At 48.8% G+C, this 24,633-nt stretch overlaps 1 protein-coding gene across 1 annotated transcript; it reads right to left on the bottom strand.

The window, feature by feature from the left end:
• Positions 1-1,326: 1,326 nt before the first annotated feature.
• STK25 (serine/threonine kinase 25) lies at positions 1,327-21,450 on the bottom strand. Its single transcript, XM_068201221.1, has 12 exons — positions 21,353-21,450; positions 20,452-20,563; positions 14,533-14,763; positions 13,358-13,414; positions 12,202-12,310; positions 10,816-10,973; positions 10,378-10,563; positions 9,694-9,839; positions 8,717-8,831; positions 8,356-8,427; positions 4,881-5,017; positions 1,327-3,451 (listed from the first exon to the last, which is right to left on the bottom strand). Exons 2-12 carry the CDS (start codon positions 20,479-20,481, stop codon positions 3,412-3,414), a joined length of 1,281 nt encoding a protein of 426 aa, XP_068057322.1. The 5' UTR covers positions 20,482-20,563; positions 21,353-21,450; the 3' UTR covers positions 1,327-3,411.
• Between the last annotated feature and the right edge of the window lie 3,183 nt (positions 21,451-24,633).

Here is a 24,633-nt window from a genome sequence, read left to right as displayed (position 1 = left end):
CAACCTGGCTTTGGACATTTCCAGGGGTGGGGCAGCCACAGCTTCTCTGGGTAACCTGTGCTACCTGAGCCTCACTACCCTCAAAAGGAAGAATTTCTTCCTGCTATCCCATCTAAGCCTGCCCTGTCAGTGTGAAGCCATTCCCCCCTTATCACCCTGGAGCCTTCTCTTCTCCAGGCTGAACAACCCTTACCCTGGGTTTTGCCTCTTCTGCTTGACCTCCATCCAGGGTAACAGAGCCCTGCTTCATTGCTTAAGAAACCACTTTGTGCAGAAACTCCAGACACAGTGAATGTAACAGACAAGAGCTGTTCTGGTGCCTGCTCCCTTCTCCTCCCTGGTCAGAGAAGCGATTCTCTTCCACCAGTGAAGTGTTTCACACTGGCCCCACCTCAGCTTTAGCTCTGCTGAAGCAGCAGCAGGCGTGGGCTCCAGGCATTCTGTGCCTGGCACCCAACCAGGGCTGTGCCAGTGGACAAGGGCTGTGCCAGGAGCCAGGTCCTCTGCTGGGCAGGGTTAGTGCCTGGCTGCTGTCAGACTGTCATTTTTATAAGGCACCACTCCAATTACAAGCTGCACCCCCAACACAGCTCTGCATTCTCACCTGTGCTTCTGCCCTCCAGCTGCAGGTGAGGCCAGCTCATCACTACTGTCCTGGCAACAGCTTGCTGAGCTGAGCACGTGGCATTTAGCAAAATTCCCCCCAAAAGATGGTCAGAAGTACATAATCGGTTCCACTTCTTGGCTCCAAGGGAAAAACAGATGAGGAGCACTGCAGATTGATCACAGCCTCAGCTGTGCCTGTCACCTTTGTTCCTGCCAGGGGAAGGACAGTCACAAGGGTTTAAACACAATTAAAGTGGCACCTCCAAAATGTTCATTCTGTCACTGAGGTCACACAGGCTCAGGGTTGCCTGGTTCAACCCCTGCTCATGCAGGGCCACATCTGTGTAGTGGATTATCCCCAAAGATGGAGACTCCACCACCTCCCTGGGCAGCCCCTGCCCCACATGGGCCCAAGAGGAAGGCAGAGATCCCCGGCAGCCAGAGTTTAAAGACTGCAGATAAAGAGCAACTCCAGCAAAAACCTGCAGTGCAGTTGCTCCAGTGCACAGCTGTACCTTTGCCAATAGTGTGGGCTTCCTGGAGTGCCAGCAGAAAAGACTGATGTGCCTGCAGCTGTTATCCTGCACACACAGCACTTGGCTCTGTCTCTGGGACCTCTGTTAGAGAAGCATGAGGAAGATGTGGGGGAAGAACAAGAATGCAGAGAAAAGCAGCTGGAACCAATCCTTTTCCCCCAATAACACAGTTACACCAGCCTCATTTGTTTTGTTACTTTATTGAAAGTGGCAGATCCCTTTCAATGTTTTTGAAAACTAAACCCATTGTTGCTTTGAATACTGGGCGAAGGGTGTGGGGATTGTTTCCTTTAAAAGGTTTCCTCGTTACACGGCAGAGCATGCGAGTAACGACACAGGTACCTTATCAACACCGTTTGCTGCTGCTGTGAACAGCAACTTTAAAAGCAGCAGGGGCCCTTGTGCTGGCCTGCAGCCTCTGCCTTCCCCCTCTCCAAGCCTCCTGTCTATACAGTAACTTCTCCTCCTGAGGGAAAAAGGGTTTGTTCTGTTCTTCCTAACTGCAAGCTCTGAGCTGGCTCTCACCACAGAACACCGCTCTGCATCAGAGAGCCCACAGCAGCACCTCTTCTCTACTGTACAAGTTCATAGTGTTGCTGAGCCTGGATTTATCCATCAGGATAAAGGATAGGCATAAGGTAAAGTGAACACCATACACCAGGATCAGGGAATGTACGGTCCCCCCCTGAGCTACTTGCAGCCCAGCACTTAAAATCTGCAGGTCTGAATCTAAGTACCAAAAATCAAGCCTTGTTTCTACCAAGTGGCCTGTCATTAAAAAAATGCTGAACAGCTCCAGCCTTTGTTCTCAGTGGCTCTGGGGTGAGCCATGTCATCCACATACAAACACCCAGACAGAAAGATCTGGGTAACTGAGTTCTTGCTGACTTAAAGGGAATCTCTTTTCAGTTAGAGAGCGGTTCTTTAAGCAACCAGCTATCAGGGGTTATTTTCCTATTTTTCTGGACCTTTAAAATGTAGATTTAAGATCCGTGTGCTTACCTGAATTAAAGATTTGCTTTATAAACTAGTATGATACAGAAAGCAAAGCTCCTGGGGGATGGCTCTGCTGGGATTCCTTAAGCAGCCAACACAGCAGTAGATGCTTTAGTTTCTCTGCTACCAAATACCACCCCAGCTTGTCAACTGGAGCAGAGCCCTGGCTGCAGTGAGTCTGGATCCCAGGCTGAAGGAGGAGCCACAAAGGGAAGGTTGAGAAGGACAGGGAGGCCTAGAGCAGCTTTTGGGAATCCCCAGCTCTACCACACTGCTGTGAGCCATCCAGTTTATGTCTTCCTGTAGAGCCCAGGCTCCTGCACCAAAAACTGCTACGCAGGGTCCCTCTGCCCTGTGAACCAAAGCCCTGCTGATGTCTGCAGCTGTTGTGTTCTCCCCTCTCCCCTTTTTAACCCTTCTGCCCCCTGTGGGCCTGCACAGCTCAGACCAGCACTGCCCAGCCTGCCTGTCAGCTGCTTCAGCTGCCAGGAGCACCAAGGACAGGAACTCCACCAGCTCCCACAGCAAATACACCCACTTTGCCTTCTGCTCCCTGGGGACCCAAGGCAAGTTCTGCTGTTGCCTGAAGTAGGTGAACTAAGGCCTAACACAAAATGATGTCCCAGAGCCAAGAAAAGAACAATCAGCAAACCCATCCTCCTATGAAATGACAGGCTGGGAAAGAGCAACCGTGTATCAGCTCAGCTGCTGCAGCACTGGAAGGTGTTGTTACTTGTGTGTGAAGGGCTTGAAGTGATCCTCCAGAACAACTGGAGAGCTGCTCTGACTCTCCCAGAGGCCCTAAATGCCTGGAGAGCTTCCCAACACCCCTGCGCTCACACAAGACTGCTCACAAACACTTCTTTAGGAAGGGCAAGAGACTAAACCCATCAGACTTGCCTGTGAAACATATATCGGTGGAAGAGAATCTCCCTTTTTCCAGCAGCCAGGCATTTACCAGAAACAAGCTGTGAATCAAACCAAGCCAAAATGGACACATCCATCGTAGGAAAACAATTAAAAACTGCATTGATTACATTGTAAAAACAATTAGACCACCCGTCTCGGGTTCTGCAAAAGGTCTAAATTGTACTTGCATTGCAAACCCCACCCCGGGTTATCATGGAAACACGGCTAACATGAAGGCTCTGAAATGTCCTGGGGTCCATCACAATGTCACATCCAACAGATGGTGGTCTGGATTAGAGATGTAGTTCTTATGAAGCTGGAAAAAATCCTTCCCCCCTGACAACAGCAGCAGGGAACGAGAGTGTCAGCGGGCAGAGGTCAGGTGGTTCCGACTGTGTGAAAACCTGCAGGGAAGAGTTAACAAGGGACAACTGCTCAGTGCTGGCTCTTGGAAGCTCTCACCTGGAATGGTGCCCACAGGCACCCACCAGCAGGGCTGTGGGGGAAGGGGTCAGGCTGGGTGGGTCTGTCTCCACTCCCAGTGCCACTGCCAGTTTTTGCAGTCCTGACAGACAAAAGCAGCACTTTTAACAGAAAGCCAAGGTGGTCTGACACTTCTTCAGGCTTTCAAGATTCACTTCCAACCTAATAAGAAGTTTTCAGCACTAATGTTTTATGGTAAGAAAGCAACCAGGTCTTTGAGGTTTTGCAAGCGCCTCAAAAAAACAAGTATCCTGTGCTTCTGCCCTGCCCAACAGTGTCATTTCTAGGCTGAGAGAAGTGAATGATGCTGAAACATCTGCCTGTCTGCAGTCACCCTCACACATCTACGTGCACCTCCTGCTCAGTCTACCTGACTACGAGTCAACCTGCTGGTCTAGCTGACACAGTGGTGATCAAAGGCTGGATTCAGTCTTGGACATCTTTTCCAACCTTAATGATTCTGTTCTATTCAATAGGTACTTGAGTTACAAGGCACAAAGATTAACCCACCAGAAAGAAATGCTTAGAAAGCCTAAGTTCAAGGGTGTAAAGACTGTATAGTTTGGGTTGTGTTTATAAGGGCAGCCAGAGCACAGAACAGTTTCTTTTGGTGTGGTACAACACTTCCAGCCTGCTAACCAGGGAGGAGCCACATGTAAAGTTTCTCTCATGGTAAGGAGAGGGTGAGATTTAGGATAGCCTGTTGTGAAAGAGAGAAAAGCCAAATAGCATGTTTAAAAAGTCTGATAAATCTGCAACCAGGTTAGCTGTGCTGGTACCTGCAACACATGGATGTGACTGGACTTGGGGCCAGCAGTGGAGCCAAGTTTGACCCAGCAAAGAACTAAATTCTACCAGACCACATTCCCTCACTGGTTTAATAAATAACTCTTGTCAGGAGAAGTACACACTTTTGTGTACACCTAAAGGTGGGCAAGCAGTGACTAGTTGCACGTAGTGCTGTAAAGCACATTCCTTGCAATGAAACAGGTATTTATTAACAAAAACTTTCTATCCCAGAAGCACTCCCAACGACATTTTGCATAGTCCTTGCTGCCTGGGTAATGGGACCAGCAGGACACCATGTGTACACAGATTTATGTGCAAAATGAAGGTGAACAGCAGCATCTTTCTGTGCCCTACAACATACACCTACACTACAGAAACCCGTCCAGTGTGAGGAAAGGCTTCTGAGGCAAAAGAACTGCTGCCATTAAATGAAAGCAGTTAGAAGTGCCATAGGAGCTAGGAAGGCACTTTTGTCTGCCTGGACTTTGCAGAGCCATGAGCGCAGGCGCTGCTGGTTCAGTGCCAGCCCTGCCCCAGCTCACCCTCAGAACGCTCCCTCACCTTTGGACCCGCTCCACCATGTGTGCTATCAGTTTGTCAGAGATGCCTGGGCAGGACTCCTCGGCCAAGCTGAAGGCGTTCTCCAGCTCCTCCATGGCTCCCACGTTGCCTCCAGTCTGCTTGTGCTTATCTTTGAGCTGCAACCCAGAAACAGGGCATTAGGTTCTCCTTTTGTTGCAGAAAGCACTGGTCAAGAAGTGCAGCACTGACATGAAGGCCCTTTCCCTCTTATTATGACTCCACCAGGGTGTAGGAGGGCACCCACATTCCACTTAAAGGAACCAAAAAGAGCTCATCTGTAGGTCAGCAAGGTAGAAGTCCAATGTCTGGGGTTCAAATTTGCCTCCAGGTACTAATGGCAATCGAAGCCCTTACCTAAGAGGATGTACTCTTAAACAAACTAAATGTTGTAAGAAGTGGACCAACAGCCCTGAAAACTTGTAACAGCACAAGGAACTCCAGGTGTATCTAAAGCAGTACAATCATCTTTGCTGCTAATGACAGCCCAGCACCCAGACACACACACAGGCTCACAGGCAGAACACACCCAGTGCCAGGAGTTAGTCACCACCGCTTTTAACAACCACAAAGAAGTCTTGAGTTGCTTCTAGTGACTGGGAGGCCAAGGCAGAAAACTGCCACAACAGGGATCCTGAGCCCCTTGGCCTCCAACACTCCTCTCTAAGAGCGCTTTACCCAGGGGGTAGGGGAAGAAAGTCCACACGTCAAGACCTCCACACACAGCACCCTCCCTCAACAGTTCACATCTCTCGTGGTCACCGCACTCCGACTTGCACGTTTGCAAGGCCTCTACTCGCACATGTTTCCAGTTGTTAATTTGAAATAGCTACAGCTCTCTTGAGAGGGAATACCTCACAGGTCACTGGTGCTGGGCCAGAAGGAGTCTGTTGCTGGAAATCTTACATTTCTAACTCCAGCAATAGTTCCCCATCTTCTTCCCACAAGCTGCTGATATGACAGCCCCTTCCCCAGGGCACCATCACACAAGGAGCTGAACAACAATCAAGCATCTTGCTGAACAAGCAACATCTGGTCCAGTTCAATTAAGCTCTCATTAGGCCCTGCTGATTAAAGGGCTTTACATAAGCCTTGCAGTTCTTTACCTCAATTCTAGGATCAGCCTTTCCTGTTGTTGGAGCTCACCTCTTCTCAGAAAGCAGAACAATGTGAATGCTAATCCCCAGCTGCAGTCATTCCTGTGCACCAAGTCCCCTGCTGGGAACAAACAGTTCCCAGCCAAAAAGGGCCACTGCCTCCTCAGTGGGGCACCTGTTCCCTACCACAAAGCTGTGGGAACAACCCACACACTCCTCTGCTCAGTCAGAAGTGGCAGGGGCATGGAGGGCAACTCAGTTACATATCAAGGATATAGATTTCTTAGGCCAAAAAGAGTTGTGATGCTAAAGCCAAGGATTTGATGTGTACCTACCAAAGCCTGCCTGCCTCAGAATAAGCACAGGGTCTGTCCTGGAGGTAAGGAGTCACTTTATCATCAGCCTTTGATGGCAAGCCCCTGAACTTCAGCTTGCCCAGCAGCCTGTGATGGGAGCTGTGTGTGCTGGGCTGTCTCTTCCCACTGCAGAAGAGCTTTCTGGAGGCTTTGCAGGAGTTAGAGCACTGCACTGAGCTCAACCTTATGAGGCCCAAAAGTCATTTTACCTCCCTGCTCCACAATGCTTTCAGATTTGCAGCTGTCCACACCTGTTAATGACTCCTCACAAGCTCAATGTTCTCCATGTTAACATCAACTACACACGTGCAGGAAAAGATAACGAAGAACATGTCAGTCAGATTTCCATTCACAAAGCCCAGCTTCAGCCCCTTTAGGGAAAGAGGGGATCAAGCCTAGCTGGTTTGAGATGCAATCATACAACAGTGAGGAGGACAAAGTTTTCAGTTCTAGTTTCCTACAAATAGCAAAGAGTAACACAAGCAAGCAGCAGTGAAGCAGATTTCACCTGGAGAAGCTTTCTTTCAAGCCCCCTCCACTGCTCACAAAACCCAGGTTATTTCTGAGACTGCCCAGAACCCTTCCTGCTCCTAATTTTGTTCAGTGAGATCTTCAGAGCCAACAAAAGTCTCACCAAAGGAAAGGGGGATCAAAAAACTGGGGCAAGGGAATCAAAATAGCAAAAATGAAATGTCCGAGAAGCCACTTCCTGCCTGGAACTGGTGCAGCAAGGTAAGGAAAAGCACAAAATGCATTTACAGTCACAGCCCTGAGCACTCTGCCCCAGGAAGCTCCTAAACTGAACAGAGACCCAGACATCAGTGACTGTGCTGCACAAACTGCATCACAAACCAACATGGTTTTAATGTGGTTTCGTCGCATAGCTCTAGGCCTACAGGACCCAGGTCACTGGCCTCATGCTCTGACTCTGAAAGTCAGGGCCCGTGGAGCACAGAGAGGCCGGTTAGATAAACTCCCAGTTTTCAAAGTGGAGTGGTCTCAAGAGCCTGCTTTTCAGAATGACCTCTGGTTCCTGCCATGCAGCAAACCCTCCTTCCACATAGCAGCAAACCTGAGAAGAGAGAGTTAAGTCCAGAAACTATTCCTGGAAAAAGCACAGCTCTCTGCTGGGCCATGCCATCAGGATCCAGAAGAGGAACTCCTCAGGACCAGAGAAAGGGTGTCTGTCACCAGCATCTCAAGAACAGAACCCTGACATGCAGCATCTCATTGATTTCTTCTAAAGCATAATCTCTTTTCCTACCCTTTTGCTGGAAAGAGCAACCAGAGCTCATAGCCAGCAGCCACCTTATGATTATCCTCCTCTTCCCTGACAACATCACCCAGCTGGAAAGGTGAGCTGTCACCTCTCTGCTGATACAGACACCATCCTATCATTAATGGCAGCTCTTACTCCAACTCCACATCCCCATCCAGACAAGGCAAGGGAACTGGCTAGGTTTACTAAATCCATTTTATCTGCCTGCCTTCCTGAAGCTAGGTGGCAGGGAACTCCTTGGTCTTGGCATTCTACCAAGAGCAGTCTGTACAGACCAAGAAATGGTCTAGTAACCAGCAATTCCTGCTCTAACCCACCTACCTTCCCCTCAGTAACTCTGCCATGGACACGCACAGTGACAGGCAGCTCAAGTACCTATCTGCTCTAACAGGAGCTGCACTTAGAGTCTGGAGCTGCCCAGGCATCAGCAAGCCCAAGATGCAGGTAAGAGAGAGATATTCCTCGATCAGATCCTCACCAGAACACAGATTACCAGAAGGGTAATGCCCTTCTTCCAAACACAAGTGTTTTCAGGAGGACACGCCAGGGACACACTTACTTTCCCCACATATGGTTCAGCCCTCTGAACTGGTATAAATGCTTCAGAGTCCCTTAACCCCACTAGACACCTCTCTCCACACCTCCTTTCTCCAAACCCTTCCCATTTACTTATCTGTGTCAGCTATCTCTTCAACCAGCAGACACACCAAAAAGGTTCTACTCACCTCCCCAAAAACTGGGTGAACAAGTGTGGAGAGACACTGTGACCGTGGTTGCCTCTTGATGGGCTCAGTAGGCTGGAAAGCAACGAGAGAAGTTACAAGCACAGGCAAAAGCCGTGCAAGGGCACATGAAGTACTCAGCCTTTGGTGAATTCACAGCATTACAAAGAACATCACCAGATCTTGGAAAAGTCACAAATCACACTACCCTGACGATGTGGAAAAGGCAACTCTGGAGCACCAGCCCTTGGTGCCAGACTGAAATAAATTTCAGACAGAAGACGAGGGCCTGGTAGCTTCCCCAGGACACCCAAAAGCTCATGTTAGTTCAATCCACTTCAGAAAGACCAGACAGCACACAGACCTTCTGGGAACCATGAAGAGCCATTCCTTTGTGCAGCTTGCTCAAGGAATTGGGGCGAATGGTTGGTGGGAATGTCCAGATTGGACCTTGGTCTCCATCCTCTGCATCTCCATCACTGCAAATGAAAAGGGGAAAGTCAAGACAAAGCCTCAGCTCCCTACATTAGGGGTTTGCCCATACTTTCCCAGAATCACAATTTCTCCCCGCCTGACTGCCATATTGCTGCAGGCCTTCAGGCTTTTCCCCATCCCAGAAAAAATTCTGAAGAGAAACCACTTCAGTCTCTACAGCACCTATACAGCATCAAAGAGATCTGAGCTAAGCACTACATCATGTTTCCAAACCACCACATCACCTCTCTGATCCAGCCAGCTTGAAGAAGTTTCTAGTACTAGTTAAAATAAGGAGAATTTCAAGACAACCCAAGCTCACAATGTGAGGGCCAGACTTAGATGTCATAAGCCAATTTCTCTGACTGCTTGGTCACTTGAGTACTGCCACAGGTGAAGAGCAGCTCTGTGACACCATTCTGGCAATGAAGTGCCCTTTCTCCAGCCAATGCCCGTAACTTGACTGTCCTGCATGGCAGTGCAAAGATTTACCACTGAGTACACATAAACACCAACATAGCTCTTGCCACAGCTGCCTGGAGCTCTGGTAGTTAAAGAAGGGTGCATAAAATACAGGCAGTAAGAGCCCTGTTCTACTGGTTACACGCAGACTAAATGTTTTGTGTCAATGTTCTGATTCCTTACACCCAGCAAAGAGGCTCCACAGGTTAAGACCAGAACAGAGAACAGAGTCCCACTGAACAGGAGGTAACAGCCTGACTTTTCAGGCAGCACTCACAGGCTCCCACAAATGAAAACTCAAAGGTAACATCTCAGGTGGGAAAAGGACCTGAGCTGTTTGCAGAAGGCTACCCTGGGGCAAGCAGGGGCAGGAGGGCCATCCCTCCATGCAAAACATGTACGTACATATCGGAGTCACCAGAACTGGAATCTTCTCCATGGCCCTCTGACTTCCAGCGTTTGAATCGATCGATCAGCTCCATTAGGAATGAGGTTTTCTTGGTGTAGCGTGTGATGAACTTGTGCTTTAGCAATTCTTTAGCTGTCGGCCTCTGGAGCAGATAAGGAAAGCACGTCACATCTAAGCATCTCTGCACACTAAACACACAGCTCACTGACTTCGACTGGAATCACACAATATCCTGAGCTGGAAGGGATGCACGAGGATCATCAAATCCAACTCCTGGCCCAGCACAGGACAGCCCCCAACAATGCTACCAATCCAAAAGTACCTGAGAGTGTTATCCAAATACTCCTTGAACTCTTGGCAGCCTTGAGGCCATGACCACTGCCCTTAGGAGCTTGTTCCAGTGCCCAACCACCCTCTGGGGGCAAAGCTTTTTCCTAATATCCAACCTAAACCTCCCCTGACACAGCCTCACGCCATTCCCTTAGGTCCCATTGCTGGTCATCAGAGAAGTGATCAGTGCTTGCCCCTCCACGTCCCCTCAAGAGGAAGTCCTGCCAGCTCACATGTCCATCCTGTAAGCTCAGCAATTCTCTCTCTCTGCAATTCTGGAACCTTCCTGTTGAAGGCATTTTTGACCTCTGCTGGCCTTTACCCAAATTCAGGTGGGCAGCAATACTCACAAATCTAGGATCCTTATTGAGGCAGGCTTCCACAAACTCCTTGAAGGGCTTGCTGTGGTGACCCTCGAGTGTTGGAGGGTTGTTTTTGGGGATCAAGAAGAGAACCCTCATAGGATGCAAGTCAGAATTTGGAGGCTCTCCCTTTGCTAGTTCAATGGCTGTAATCCCGAGGGACCAGATGTCTGCCTGGAAAAGAGAAGGAGAAGAACACAGAAGAGCAAGGAACAATTCTACAACATGAAAGCACAGTTTTAGGACAGTAAATCACATAAATCAGATGGGGCATTTCATGTCTAATACACAAACTTCTCTAGCAGATTCTGCATCATAACAGAAAAGAATAATTCCTGCAGTAAGCAGCACTTCAATCCCTGTTTCTGTCTAGCACCACCTCATGTATAGTAGCCCCAAGCAGCAATCCTCCTGCTCCCTGCTCACCTTGAAGTCATAAGCAGACTGTTTGATGACCTCTGGTGCCATCCAGAATGGAGTCCCCACAAAGGTGTTTCTCTTGATTTGGGTGTCTGTCAACTGTCCAGCCACCCCAAAGTCAGCCAGTTTCACATCTCCTTGTTCCGAGAGCAGCACATTGGCAGCTGTATGCACAAATAAGCAATTGAGTCTGCTGGCCTCTGAATCACCTCCAGCCCACACAGAAGTGAATACTGAGCAGAGCCCTCCTGTGGCATTCTCCTTCACCCCAGTGATGACCCTCAGCCTGGATTTTCAGCTTCAGACTCATTCTCGTGCTTTGAACTCCACTGGGTAACATGGAACAAGCTCATGCACTTTGTTGGATCAGAAGGGGAATATTGCTAAGGTAGGAGAAGGGAGCAGATGTGAAGGGCCACAGCATCAATTAGATGTGACTCCTGGCCACACAGAGAAGGGAGGGTAACACAGTCTCTAATGCTCTTGACTTTTTTTCCCAAAGTAGCATTCAGCACAGGTTAAATAGCAGATCCTTCTAAAGAGCTCAAGGTCTACTCTTGTACTAGTTCCCACTCACTGATAAGACTGTAACACTGTGCAAGTTTGGGAATGGGGGTTTTCATTCTGAGACTCTACCTAACAACTTTCAGCACTTCCCCACCACTGGCAGCCAACACCCCTACAGATCTTGCAGTGCTAGAAACATGCAGTCTCACACACACAACAAAATCTTCTCTCCCAATCTCCCTGCATGAGGTGCCCTGCCTGCTCACACCCCCTTCTGCAGTGGGGTCAGAGCAGGGAGCATCTGGCCCTGGCCCAGCTCCACAGCACTGTCCCTCCATCCTCCTGCAGTACTTTGATGCTCTGGGCTTGCTGGGACACTGCTCTTTGAGAGGCAGATGCCACCGCTCTCTACACTACACGTGGCCAGTGACTATAAAAAACAGCAATAGGATAAGCTGACACAAGCTGCCCTGATTTTCTAGGGCTGTGAACCCTGCATGAGGACAGCTCACTTCTGCTGTGAGCTACAACCACAATAACCAGCACACACCCCCTGGGGGTCCAGCAGAAAAGCAAATGTCCAGACACAAGTCAGCTAATATCTGAGCATGCCTTTCATTGTCTCTTTCACTTCAGCTCCCTGACTTGTTCAAACTCCAAGTGCCAGAGGAGAGCTACAGATCCTTACTGTTACTCTAAACCCTAAAGACGTGAAAAGCATGAGTTGTGATACAGTGACAAGCATCAGATTCAGAAAACAGCAACCCAACAAGAAAAGCAGCGCTGAGAAAGTCTTTGAAACCTTGCAGATTATGGTGAATATAATAACTCTGAATATTAAGTTACTAACACCCATTACAAGAGAGCTGAGCTCTCCAATCTTACCTTTGATGTCTCTGTGGATTTTCCTCTCTGAATGTAAATAATCCAAACCCTTTAGGATTTCTCTCAGGATAGTAGCTATATAAGTCTCCTCCAGTGGTCCTGGCTTCAGCTGACAAGAGGCAGAAATGTGACTTAAAAGAGGGTGACAGATGCCTTGGATTTTCCAGGCTCTCAGTTTGTTACTTGGAAACCTTGGCCAAGCAGGCTGTACTCAGCAGGAAGCACTTTCTTGCACACCTGATGCATGTGCAACAAGCAGAATGCTGGTGTTTGCACCTGGCAGCATTCAATGGAAAAGCTTTGGGGGATTTTCTGCCAGTCATCAGTCCATTAAAGGCTTCCCAAACAAACAGCAGTTCATATCTCACTTTGGCCTGGAAATACACTGGCCAACAGAACATTTTAACAGTTTCTCATGTTCAGGTCTCTCTGCCAGCATGCAAGTACTGAATTTCAGCCTCTGAGATATCAACCCTCAGGCTGTGGAGTACGGTATTAAAGCTCTTCTCCTTTCCATCAGTTCTCCTCTAACCAAGTCCTGCCTTCTCAGTGCAACAACTGAGGTTGAGACACTCAGATAACTGCTGCTGATGACAGCTCCCCACTACACCTTCCTCCAAGTCACTGTAGGCTCAGCAGTTTTCCCTACATCATTAGTTACCTCTCTAGAAAAATGGGCATTATTGTCCTGAAGAGAACAGAAAAATGCTGTGACAGAATGCAGTGCAGTGGACCTTTGCCTGTGGGTAAATTCTGCATTTGTATTCTCTCAAAATTTGGGGTAACTTAATCACAGACCATGTCTTCACTGAGCTATGCAAGCACCGAGCAATACCATGACTCTGACTAGGCGAAGGACAGATTTGTACTGCTCAAAACCAACTGGCTATGCTCACTTTTCAGTTCACTGACTCTTTCCATCATACAGCGGCACAGCATGCTGGACAACAGTGCTGGGACAGCTAAGCCTCCATGAAAACATTCCCTCTGTCCTGGGATAAGCATAACCAACATGTCTGTCCTGCACTGCTTACCCCTCAGGCACAGGGCTGCCAAAATGATGGCATGTGGCAAGTGAGTGTCTGGCTTATGGGCATTTCACAAACCAAGCCTTCAGTCAGTATTTTTCATAGTCCAGAACTTGCCACTTACTCACCAAATCCAGGGCTGAACCTCCTCCCAGGTACTCCATGATTATCCACAGCTTAGTGCCCTGCAAGCAAGAGCACAAATCAAGAGTAAAGACAATAATAAAAGCAGACAGAAAAGTGAGACACCCACGAGACAGAAAGACACAGGAGTAGTCCTGTACACAATCCAAGTGATGCTGCACACTGCAGCTCTCAGGGGCTTAAGGAAGGAGCCCCAAGCTCCCTTTTTTCTGCTGACACAGCATTACCTGCCTCCAGCACACTTCTAACTCTCAGTCTGCAGTTTTACGTGGGCAAGTGCCCCTCCAGGCACCAGACTGCCCACACATAAACTTATTCCCAGGTTGGAGCCCTTTAACATCTCTCCAACAGCTCATCTAGCATAAATCCTTCTTGGCAATGGCAGGGGAGCATTGCAGCCTTTAATCTCATTAACAGAGCTGCCAGCATGAAGGGTACAATCAGCAAGACACTCCTCAGAGGAGAGATTCCATGCTGAGGTTACAGGGTCCCAACAGAAGATAAGCAGCAGGTCCATGAAACTAGAGCAGAAGGCTGAGAAAATGCATTATGGCCTTTGAGAAACAAAGGAGGAATACTCAGGGCCCAAAGAGCTCAGAACTGTTTGCTGCAGTCTCACTGTTACATTCACCTCCAGCAGCCAGCATCCATAGGCCACTTCTGATCAACACCACTTCCATTAGGGATTCCTAAACCTGCTCTCATGGAAGCAGTAATAGTACTCCTCCATAGACTCACTTTATTCTTTTCACCATTTCTGATGAAGTAGTTTCAACCTCATCTTTTTTTCAGCGGCATAAATCCCTCAGTGGTACTGCCTTAACACTGTGCTGTTCTGTAAAAGTATTCCACCAAACTTCCTTTCCAGAACTGTCAGACTAGGTAAAGTTCAGTCTTCAACAAATAACTTGCTCTCCAGTGAAGTGCCCTGCTCTTGGTACCACAAAGTACAGAGCACCTCATTTCCATGTGCTTAGCAAGTGCCTTAAAGCCCAGCCTGCTATAAGTGCACATCAATGCAGTGAGCAGAGCCACCACTGCTCCTGCTGCCACTCACACATCACTTCGCAGTGCCATGTGCCACCATCCACTGCAGCATCCACAGAGCAGCGGCCCCATTCCCAAACTACTGAAAAGGAACCACCATGGTTTGTCCTACCTTCAAGTAGGAGCCATAGTACCGGGTGATGTAGGGACTGTCACACTGGCTGAGCACGGTGATCTCCTGCTGAATGTCCTCGATCTCATCCTCAGCCTCCTCCAGATCAATGATCTTGATAGCAACCACTTCCTTGCTGCGGTTGTCGATCCCTTTGTACACTTCACCAAACGATCCCTTGCCGATCCGCTCCAGCTTGGTGAACAGCTCCTCAGGATCCACCCTGGAGTGCTGAACCATGAAGCAGAGATGGGAGAATTCCATTAAGTTCCTGGGCTGCAGAGCACCACACATACCCATACAGCTCATGTCCGTATCTGTGCACCTACTACGTTGATAAATTCACCTGATACTCGCCTATCTTAAACAGTCTTAGAAACTTAGCACAGAATATGTCCAGGATTAGAACTGAAGAAACCTTTTCCACAGGCTTTCCAACCCTGCAGACCACAGTGAGGGAGGAAAAGGAGGGAAGCCCAGCATGAGAATGTCAGCAAATATCACTATGGAAAGTGTCAGCTCCACTGGGACAGGGCTGCTCAACTGCAGGCACCAGCTGGTGCCAAAGCAGCTCCATGAGCAAGCATCTGTTCACACTTCAATACAGACCAGCAAGGGGTACCAGAACCAGCTTTCTCTTGGAGATCTGTTGAGAAAATGGGCACAAGCAAGAGGCCATAAAAATGTTTCCCTAGTTAGCCTTCCTGCACTCAAAGACTGAAATGATTACAAAGATCTGCACCCTTCCCTACTTGTCTGGAGGGTGAAATGTTACAGTAATATAAATTCACATTTACTGTCTTCTCTGCTGCAGCCTGATTTCCAGGCAGCACCCAGCCCAGCTCTCCTCAGATGTCTGCAGATGGAGCCTCACATCTTTTGGAAGGTCAGCAGCAAGGAGGAGGCAGGAGAGCAGAATGGACACTCCATCTACCTGACCTCCTTTCCTATACCAACCTCTTCTCTAGCTGGCACCCTCAGATGCAAAGGCAAATAGCATCTCCTTCATTAGATAAGCACATGAACTAGGCAGTTACTAACAGAGAAATACAGATTTTTTAACAGCAGCTGCACAGTTAATTCTTTATTAAGGTGACTATGGGTAAGAAAGGGAATAAATCACAGTCACTTTCTCATGCTATTTAATTCAGTCCACCTGCACACCAGGAGGTCCTTCATGCTACTAAAATGCTCTTTGTGATTAGTCTTTCTGCTTTTTTTTTTTTTATAGTTTGAAAAAAACCCTGGAAAATATGGCCTGACCTTAGGAAGCAGCCAAGCCATTAGAAGGAATTTTCCACACCCAGAACTTCTCAGTCTCACCTCCAACACGTCCCCCAGTGAGAGTGTTTTCTCACAAGGGCCTTGAGTTGGCAGATTTTATCAGAGAACACAGAAGCTGCATTTTTCCATCTCACACCACATTCTAGCAGCAGGCCATCATTGAACAGCCCAAGGTGTTGCTTAATGATTAAGCCAGTCTGTCATCACAGGTTGTTTGCCTTCTGTGCATTGCTCTAAGCCAGACCCAGGTGAGCTTTACAGGCAGCTCACTCAACAGGATTTCCACACAAACTCCAGTCCAAGATATAGAAGGATAACCAAATATCCTTTTGCATCCATAGCAACCCCCAAACAGGCTGTACTTTGAACAAATGCACTGGAAACAGACTAGAAGGGATGTTCAGAGATAAGAACTGGAGATGCATAGCAGAGACTGGAGAGAGAGAGAGGTGGGGGGAAGAGGATTTGAGCTTGAGAAATATTAGGGGACAGCATGAGAATGATGACCACTGGCAGGGAAAACAGGCTGACTAGTCCAGGCTCACTACAGACCAGGAACAGTTTCCACCTGTTGACCAACTTGGAGGAAGGGGCAATAAAGTGCCCCGGACATTACTGTGCACAGTGACCTACTGCACCCTAAAAATGCCTATCAACACATCAGCCACTCCCACTCATCAGGGAGAAGGGAGAGAAAAAGGATCATCTCCTAGAAGCACCTGCTCAGCTCAGAAAAGAAACACTACCCACAAGAACTCTGCAGGGAAGCAAACCTTCAAGAAAACATTCCTCCCCTCCCATGTAATTTTTCCATGAGTTAAGAAACAGCAAGGTGGAAGTAACTGCTCCCCCCACCTCAGCTTGGTAGAGCACATCAGAGAATCAGGACTGATTTCTCCACATCAAGACATCAAACATAAGAGCACTGGCTGTGGCAGGCAGCTTTAGGGACAGCCATCAGTTTATGTGGCAAGCTCTGTAATCATGGACAGCTTTGTAAACAAGCTTCCAGACTTGGATGTTGGTTTATCCTGTTTTCCGTGGAACAAAGACATTCAGGTAGGTGCCAAAGACATTCCGTAGAAGGAGACAAAACTTCTGACAAGCAAACAGAAATTTTGCCCAAGGGACTCAGGAAAACAATGCAACTGATGGGCAGGGAGACAGGCCCACTCCCATCAGGGTGGAAACATTAGGACACTTGGTTTGTAGGTACTGGATTTACCTTCCCAGTAGTGACCTGGAAATGCTTTAGAGCTCACAGGTGACAGGGCAAGAGTCTGACTCTCTGGAGGGCCTGAGGACGAACATCCCTCAATGCACTGGCCAAAACTGCAGAAATCAGACCCAGCAAGAAAGAGCCCAGGGAGCCAGCACAAGGCCACAGAGTAATTCCAGCCACATTTACAGTCTCCAGACACTGTTGGAAGAGCACAGTTTGCTGATGAATTTCTTCCTTTTCTGGAAACAGGGAAGAGTTGAAAAAGGCCCATCCCCAATTCAAGCAGGTCAGTGCTACAACCACACCAGGAAAACTTCATTAGTAGGAAGCAACAGAATCCAGATGAAATGTTTTATACCTGCTTAAAAGAGCACAGATAACCCAAAGCAGCTTACTAGGACTTGTCACCTTTGCAACTGCTCACCAGCTTGGGTTCTTCCCATTTTTCTTCTACATTCACAGAACCCATCAGAGCTGAAAAACTGAGCTCTGGGTCAGCAGCAGCTGCTCCTTGTTCTACTACTGCATGTAAAGCTGTTAAGGGATGATCACTACATTTTAACTTTTTCCTTGGCTGACTGCTTGTTACACAGCAGTTCTGAAGCAAAAAGCCTCCTGCTGTTCCTCTCCACTGAGAGCAGTCAGTCAGGCACTAGAGATGGCTCAGGCAGGCTTGGGCAGGCTTTGGAGGGAGAGCACACAATGCACCAGCTCAGTTGCAAGTGCAGGAAGGGAACAAGTATGAGAGGGATGATGGCAATTTCCCAGTAATGTGCTCCACTTCTGCCCTCCGGGATCCAATCTCACAGCACAGGAAAGAAGGATGCTCTGTCCTGACAGGTGTGGGAGTGTTTGCCATCCTGACTGATGATACCATGTTTTAAAACAGACCAACTCACTGCAGCCACCAGCTATTAGGAATTGCAATGTGTTATGAGACAAGCCTGGCAGCAACACCAGCTGCTTCATGGGGAAAGAATGGTTTTGGCAGCTCTGCCACCTCCAGCTGCTGAGACATGATAGCCACAGTCTTTGAGAAGATGTGGATAAGTACTAGAGAAGAAGGGTAAGCATCTGCCCTCATTTCAAAGCTACTGCCTGAAAAGATAAGTTGCATATTGGGAACAGAAGCAAACACCATTTGAACCAGCTGAAGATCTTCTTTCTGGGCTGTGTCCAGCTGGATCTTACTTTCAAAATATTCAAGAGCAAGAATCATGCCTGCATTTATTGCAAAAAACAATGAGGGGTGCTTAAACTCTTTTGGAAATGAAAACTCCTTAATGTGGTGCAGGTTGGAATGGGAATCACTGTTCTATATGGGAGAATTCTGTAACAGAAGATTGCCAAGGCCACAGTACTTTATGAGCTGAAGCTGACCGGGAAGGTGGCAACTTCAAAGGGTTTATGTGGAACCACAGCCACATTTAGAGTTATTTCTGACTGCAGCACTTTCCAACCAGCCAAACAAACAAACATAATTTTCCTCTGCCAAACACAGTGGAAGAAGGAAGCTGGTTTTAATAGAACTCATCTGCTCTTCTCTTTCCCTCATTGCCTCCTCTGCTCTCCAACTTCCCACCCAGCATGATGAACACTCACCTCTGGGCTATCAACAGTCTCTTTGGTGAAACCAGCTTTGTATCTAGAAGAATTTGAAAGCTTCCCTGTCTATATGAAATCTGTGCATAGCTCTCTGCAACTGCCAAAACCTGGGACAGTTTTGAATTTTATGGAGTACAGAAAAGAGGGAAGTTTGTCTTCAACACTTTGAAACACTGTTTGAAACTCCCAACTCTCTTCACAGACAGTAATCTTTTGCTTCAGGAGATGAAGCATTACTTAGCCAAGAAAAACCTAAATGGCTTCTCCAAGGTCAGGTAAGGAACAACAAATCTAGAAACAGAGCTCAAATCAAAGCTTTAAACATAGTAACTAACACAAATACATCCCCTGGCAGATAGAGCTTCAGACCAAGACTGCAGGCCTGCAGCACTGTTTGCTCATAGCAGAGGGAGCCAAGGAAAGAGAGGAGACAACCAGCTGAGGCAGGGAAATGGCACCACAGAGGCAGAGCAGCCTGGGCAGTGGCCTAAGGTAACTCTGCCCATCAGCACCAGAGCTGAGAATCAAAGACAAGTCAAGCCTCTGACAGCCCAAGGCAAGTCTTAGTCTCTTGATTTTCACAGCACCTCCCTCTGCTCCCTAAATCCCAGTAAAGAAAACTTCAGGCCAGCTCCTACTGCCCTCCCAGCAAGCCTCAGTTACACCAGGGATTCCTGAAAAGACTGGAGGAATGGACAACACAGATTGGTTTGCTATTCCTAGACCAGACAGTCATGGGATGACAGGGTCTGAGAATGTCTAACATTTCCATAATAAATTCAGAGCTGAAACCACTAGAATGCTAATAAGCTTCATAAGTGAATGCTGTGTACAAAAAAAAAAGCTTCAGAGCAACCTCCTCTGCAGCTACAGGACTGCTGTCAGCCCTAATCCGACAGTAGCCTTCCCCTTCTCTCCCTGTACAGTGACTCAGCCAGGCATTATATTTACATTTAATTCCATACACACTTTGGGGAAACAGTTGATGTGAAAGACAGCATACAAACTAAGGTGCATTGCAAATCAATTTTAAATCAGTAAAGGTTCAGAGAGAGCATTAGCTCAAACCACTAAAGCTTTTAGTAATTCTACACCTAGGAGCAGAACAGAATAATGCCCCAAAACATGGTTTAAGAAGACCTCTGTTCAGTATTGACATCTGCCAATAATCAAACACACCTCACAACCAAATTCAGAGGGAAGAAGATGCAAGCCAATACTATTAATGTGGTTTAGCTTTTAGTCCCAAATCCTGGCATCATCTTTCCACACTCCTCTTGTGAAAATGTCATCACAACAGCAGCATTTAACCACATCCACAGAAGCTGAGATCTCTTGGAAGAGTTATGACCCAGTATCAAATATCACTGCCTCTTATGCAGCAAGGTTACAAGCACCATTTTTCTGAGACTAATGCCATGAACACTTTAGAAAGGTATGTCTGGCAGGGCCAGCATACACAGTTTTTCAGTTCCCATTTCTAGACTTCTCCTTCCAAAAATTGCTCAGAAAGCCAATGACTCCTGTCTCCCTAAAAAGAGCACACTTAATCTCAGAGAAAGGCTCCATAGTGGGTGAAGAATTCACTTTCTGTATGGCTAGCAACACATCACTATCAGCCCAACTCCAGGTACAGTCAGACACAGGTCAATCAGCTAACAGGAGTAAGCTGAGACCTGTGCAATAGAGATAAAGAGTGGCAAAAAGTGATTTTCTGTTTTTTTGTTTGAAACCCTTGTATCAAGAGCAAACACCATTATGTAAACCCTTGAAGAGGGTTTTAAAACAAACTTTTAATCACCACTTACCTGGCTAGCAAATTCTCTCAGGTGAGCCATGCCTACCGGGTGGGGTTTTTTGCAAAATCAGGATTAGGATGTTGCAGCACAGCAGGAAAGTGATGATTTCTCCTCTGGTCAGCTGTGACAAGCAAGAATACATAGCTCTCAAGTGAGGTTCGTGGAAGCTGGCTCATTCCCCTGAACAGTTACCTGCATCTTTTTTCTCTCCTTGATCTGAAGTGCTCCTTGAACCTGCCAACATGTTCTAAGCACGTCAGGCCCTCCTTGCACATCGCATTTCTCAATTCTTTACAGAAATGAATTCCAGATGCGTCAAGGAACCTCACTCTAATGTTACACACTGACCAAGTCCCAGGCTCCATTTTCCCTACCATCACCTCAGCACGCTCCCCAGTATTATAGCTAACCCCACATCTCTTTTGCCTCACCACCACTCCCAGCATCTTCCCCAGCATCATCCTCAGACACTCCTTTTCTCCTGCTCCTCCTCAGCAATCTCCTCACTGAGAGCACTCCTCCGCTCCCACTGGCCCCGGTACAGCCACTGGCAAAGCTCAGCTGCTCCCACCTTCCTCTTCATGGGGCACCAACCCCGCACCCCCCCGGCCGCTCCCCAGCTCTGTTCTCCTCAGCGGCCCTTCCCTGCACCCCAGCAGCAGCCGAGCCCCGGCCCGGCCCCCTCGGCCCAGCATCCCCCGTCACGGCGCGGCCCCGCAGCTGCCCTTTATCCCCACTCCCGTCACGGACACCTCGTCCCAACTCACACCTCAGAGACCTCCCCCCTGCCGCGTTCCCCTCGCCATCACGGGCTGCTCAGCGCGCCCCGCCCGGCACCCTCAGGGTCCCTCTGTGGCCCATCGCCCCGCCCGGCCCGCGCAGGCCCGCCCGGCCCCGGGCGCCGCCGCACCTAGGGGCAGCGCTGCGCCGCCGTCGGGAGCGCCATGCCGGGCCCTGGCGCACGGAGCCGCCGCCGCCCCGGGCTGCCCCGCGACACCAGGCGCGGCGGGGGGGGAGCGCCGGGCCGGGCGCAACAACACGGCGCGGCGGCGGGGGAGGCCGCGCCGCGCGGCACGCCGGGAGATGGAGTTTCCAGGCCGCGCCGCCCGGCAGTGGGACCGCGCTCCTGGACTGCAATACCCAGAATGCCGCGCGCGCAGCGGCGGGGCGGAGCCGCAGGGCGGGGCGGCGGCGCGGGGGTGGCTGGGGCGGAGAGTCCTGAGGCGCGGGGGGCGGGCGCTGCCCAGCCCAGCGGCCCCGCGGTGACGGGGAGGAGGTGGCGGGACAGGCGCTTTTGTGCTCCCAGCCCTGCCTCACGGGGCTTTCCTCTCGCCAGCCCTTATGGCACTGAGCTCGGGAGCCCCCCGGGTGACGCCAGGCAGGCCCGCCCTCAGCTGTTCTCCTGCCCGCTGCTCCCCGTGAGGGTGAGGGGCTGTCCCCTCCCCGCCCCGGGGACTGCCGGTGCCCCGGCGAGGCGGCAGAGCGGGAGGAGGAGAGGCGAGGGGACGGAAGCTCCCTCTTGGCTCGTTCTCAGCGCTGCATCCGCGGGGCTGGGTTTTCCTTCACGTGCTGTATCGCCAGTGACCGATTCACGTTTTACAAAGGGGAAAATAAAAATTTCTTAGCCGCTTGCCAGGCAGCTTTAACGCTGGTCCCGCATTGAACAAAGCAGGCACAGGTTTGCCGTGGCGCTGACGCACAAAGCCTTCATCACAACCTGCTGCTCCCAACGGGGAGCTGTAGCAAGAGGAGCGACCCTGGAACTGCCGCTGCATGAACAGATGCAGTCCCCACCGTCCTCTTATCCCCTCCTGCATTGCCTCCCCCATCCGTCTCCCTTCTCTTTGTTTCTCTGCCCCTGATCAAATCAAACAGCATTTTGAGGTACCTGAGTGAAAACATCAAATAGAGTACAGGTATCAAAAACTCCTGCAGTGAGATTCTGGTTTTGTATTTAAATCAACTGTGCCTCACTGGAAGGTTTGCACAAAGCTCTTGCATGTAGGATCCTTGGATTGCTGGAGCTGTGAGTTTATACCTGCAGGACCAGCCTTCTAGCCCCACAAAATCCGACCATCTTGTCTCATAATCAGCCCTATTCCAGCATGGCACCTTTACTTAAGAGATCTGTGAACAGACAGAGAAACCAAAGCTTCATGTGGAGCAGGAAAGGAAGGAGAGTGAAGTTCTGCTCTGGTTCCACTGTAGCAAGGACCAAGGGGTGAGCTGTTATCTCCCCGAGTCCCTGTGCATGTTACTTAATGACCATTTGACCCCATGCCTCAGCTCTCCACCTCTCGTCACATGGACAGTCATTAATTCAGCCACTGTTGGCATGAGGCCGAAGGGCAGCAGTCTTACGTTAATTAATGTGCCAAGTGTGAACATACAGGAGTAGCAATTCCTTTGTTTTGTCAGTTCAGGATAAGTCTTTCATAAGGGTGATTGTCATGTGGGGTTAGCATGGCAATTCCTTCTGAAACTGCTAAAGCTGCCTCAGGAGCACAGGACACAGAGGGGCTCAAAGGTGGGCTGGTGGTTTTTTCCTCATCTGCTTTGTAGCATGTTGCTCTATGGATGGGGCAGGAGAGAGTGTGTGTGGGGTTTTGGTCTGGCCACCACCTGGAGGAAACCATTTATGGATCAGTGGCTGGTCACTTTGGACACTTTGGTTGGGACAAGCTGGGGGTGCAGGGCCTAGAGATGATTGCTCTGTTGTCAGGCAGCTGTTTCTGGGCCTGTTTTGTAGGGGGAGAGGATTATTAATGTGCTCAGAAGAATGCAGAAACAAATGCTGATGCTGGGGAAGCAGGTGTGCCTGACTTCTCCATGGTTGCCCATGGCATGTTTGTATCCATCATCACCTCCATTTGATTTCCAGAATGTATCAACTGGAGCCAAAGTCTTGCTCCCTGGTTTTCAGTCAGTGCTGTACTCCTAGCAAGCTAATTCTCTCTTTTTTTTCCCCCTTTTTTTTTAACATTAGCAATTGTGACTACAGAACAATCATACTACAAGTTGTGGTTGTGTATAGATATAATTTTTGCTTCAGTACCCCAAAGTTACCCGTGCATTGCACCATCTACCTCCACTGAAAGAAACCCAGTCCCTGCCTCCAGAAGATCCATGTTTGGAAAAAGCCAGCTAAGCAAGTGCAGAAGAGGAGGTATTTCAGCTAGAGGAAAGCACCAGAGAGCTAATTGTGCTGGAGTGGCCAAGCCTACAAGACTTTAGTTTCTGAGTGTTCAGGGTTACAGCTTTCACCTGGCTCTGGGAAACAGGGCTGTGGGAAAGGGAACTTTGGGCAGGATGTGCTGTCTCCTGCCTCTGGCTGTCAGAGTAAGCTCCTCCTGGGTCTCTTGGGGTGCTGTGGAGGATTACCTTGTTCCTGGAGCAGGTGGGGATGATGGGAGCCCCCTGTTGCTGATGGAGTAGGTGGCTCTCAGGGCTGAGCCAGCCTTGCTGCTGTCCTTTCTTCGTGCTAATTCTGATGCTGCTGGTTAATCTTTGCCTTCATGGCAAGTATGAGTAAGTTCTTACCTGTCCTTACCTTTTGCTTCACAAAATTTTTAGGATTTTCATGCTTTCCTCTTCCCATGCTTTTAAAAATTGAACACGTCAAATACCTGTAAGCTCACATATTTGCTGTATGTGCTGAGTATCTGCCTTAGCCTTGATGCTGTGGGGAAATCAAGCTGAAAAACAAAGGCATCTCTTGTATGGGGTTTCTTCTATTGTTAGGGTTTCTTACTGCTTTTTAGAAGTTATGTTTTCTCTGTTGTATGATTTTCAAGAGGATAAGATTGTTACTTTTTTTCTTCTCCCTTTTCTAGTTCTTTCTGTTAAAGCAAAGGGATTAACCTCCTGAATAATAATAATAATAATAATAAAAAACTTGGTTAAAAGCTGGTGACATAAAAATGTAGTATATAAATAAGTCTTCTGCTCAACACCCAGCCCCTAAACCCCACATCAATTATGAAAACTACTTACAAATAAGCTGTGCTGCAGTCCCCATTCCCGTGGCAAGTTTTGTGTGCCCACGGAGTCTGCTTTTTCCTGTCCACAGAACTGGAGCCTTTATCAGAGATGTGTTCATCAAAATTGCTAAATATTCTCTCTATAAAAAGACAACTATTTAAAAAAACCCTGATGTTTTCTGCTGGCAGTGTGGAACAAACACTGCATGAG

Source organism: Anomalospiza imberbis, chromosome 10 (assembly GCF_031753505.1).
Source record: "Anomalospiza imberbis isolate Cuckoo-Finch-1a 21T00152 chromosome 10, ASM3175350v1, whole genome shotgun sequence".
Classification (NCBI taxonomy): Eukaryota; Metazoa; Chordata; class Aves; order Passeriformes; family Viduidae; genus Anomalospiza; species Anomalospiza imberbis.
Note: the sequence above shows the minus strand (reverse complement) of the source record. Positions and strands in the feature narration are given on the sequence as shown.

What these genes read in the sequence shown, in the direction of transcription:
- STK25 (XM_068201221.1), bottom strand. Translation starts at nt 20,481, where the DNA reads ATGGCTCACCTGAGAGAATTTGCTAGCCAG. An exon ending in TGAGAGAATTTGCTAGCCAG is followed by an intron (nt 14,764 to 20,451) that starts GTAAGTGGTGAT and finishes TTCATGGTTCAG; the next exon opens with CACTCCAGGGTGGATCCTGA. An exon ending in ATGGTGGAGCGGGTCCAAAG is followed by an intron (nt 3,452 to 4,880) that starts GTGAGGGAGCGT and finishes TCTTCCCTGCAG; the next exon opens with GTTTTCACACAGTCGGAACC.